Raw genomic sequence first — 1,397 nt, 5'->3', positions numbered from 1 at the left:
GTGCTCCAGCGCCGCCCACCCGCACGGGGCGGCCCGGGGGGGGGGGGGGGGGGGAGAGGGGGGGTTAAAATCACAAGATCTTTAGCTCACAGCATGTGTGTGGGGGGGCAGACGTTAAGTTAATGAAGCAGCAGCAGCAGCAGCATCATTGTAGAGCATGGAGAGCTAAGCTAACATGCTAACATCAACTCTCTCACTGATCAACAGTAATCAGATTACTACTGTATTAATACAGACTAAAGTCAACATGGGTCCCTGTCTGCTCCTGGGGGTACACAAAGTATGTAGTACAGTATGTAGTACAGTATGTAGTACAGTATGTATGTAGTACAGAGTATGTAGTACAGATGAGTACTCTATGGTTTGGAGAGTCTCGTCTCCGATCATCATCAAATATCATACATCTGTTGGACTTCAAAAAATCAGAAAAGGAATAGAACCAAAGACCTCCAGTCCACAGTCAGTCTGACAGGACAACAGACAGGACAACAGACAGGACAACTGACAGGCTCGATGACAGCAGCTGACGGTCAGTCGCTGCACGAGTCCAGCGTCAGGTGATTGACAGCAGTGGAGGACATGCTGAGGGGACGTCCACAGTCCAACACAGGACAAACTGCTGTGCTGATTTACAACAAACATCTCTGGACAGAGGACAGAGGGACACGAGGACACAGAGCTGGACAGACACAGACACAGAGGCAGAGAAGAATGCCCAGACTCCAGTGAGTCAGCGTCACACTGTTACAGGAAGTGAAGGAGGAAGCAGAGAGAAAAGAGAAGGACGACGGAGGACTCCAGGTTCAGACCCAGGGACGGGGACTACAGACCCCTGCTGACGACTCTGGGTCGCTCTGCTCTGTGGCTGCAGGAGGATCGACTGCCGGCTCCCCCAGCAGGTCCTCCAGGACGTCCTCACTGGCCATGTTCAGCCTCAGGTGGGCCTCTCTGACTGGAGTCACGCGTCCCTCCCCCTGGAAGGCACGCACACGCTCCACTGACCACTACGCCAATCAGGCAGCAGCGAGCCCAGTTCCTGCCGCCACAAAATCCAGGATGTTCTTCCCGCCAGGAATCAAAAGCCAGTCTAAATCTGGACGAGCGAACGATGAGGAAGAGAGAGTGGCACAGGCGGAGCCACACCCCGCTACTTCCTGTTCTGCTCTCTGCCCCAGAGAAACTCAGGCGTCATGTGTTTGTGAACGTCGGTGTCAGAGCTCAGAGACGCTGCACTTCCTGCCACCATCCTCCACCGCTGAGACACAGGCTGTCGCAGCAGTCTGTGGTCAGATGGACCACGAGGCCCCGCACTGTGTGTGTGTGTCGGTGTGTGTGTGTCGGTGTGTGTGCCGGTGTGTGTGTCGGTGTGTGTGCTGTTGTACATGTATTTGAACACA

General features: G+C 54.4%; 1 protein-coding gene across 1 annotated transcript in view; it reads right to left on the bottom strand.

The window, feature by feature from the left end:
- Positions 1-1,264, bottom strand: part of LOC112488414 (serine/threonine-protein kinase N2-like) — a 2,828-nt gene extending 1,564 nt beyond the window's left edge. Inside the window, exon 1 of the mRNA XM_025064556.1 lies at positions 831-1,264. Coding sequence (XP_024920324.1) covers positions 831-926 — 96 coding nt within the window. The 5' untranslated portion in view covers positions 927-1,264. The remainder of the gene's footprint in view (positions 1-830) is intronic.
- Positions 1,265-1,397: the final 133 nt, after the last annotated feature.

The sequence above is a fragment of the Cynoglossus semilaevis genome, chromosome 17, assembly GCF_000523025.1.
Source record: "Cynoglossus semilaevis isolate Cse_v1.0 chromosome 17, Cse_v1.0, whole genome shotgun sequence".
In the NCBI taxonomy this organism is placed as follows: domain Eukaryota; kingdom Metazoa; phylum Chordata; class Actinopteri; order Pleuronectiformes; family Cynoglossidae; genus Cynoglossus; species Cynoglossus semilaevis.
This window is presented reverse-complemented; position numbering and strand designations above follow the sequence as displayed.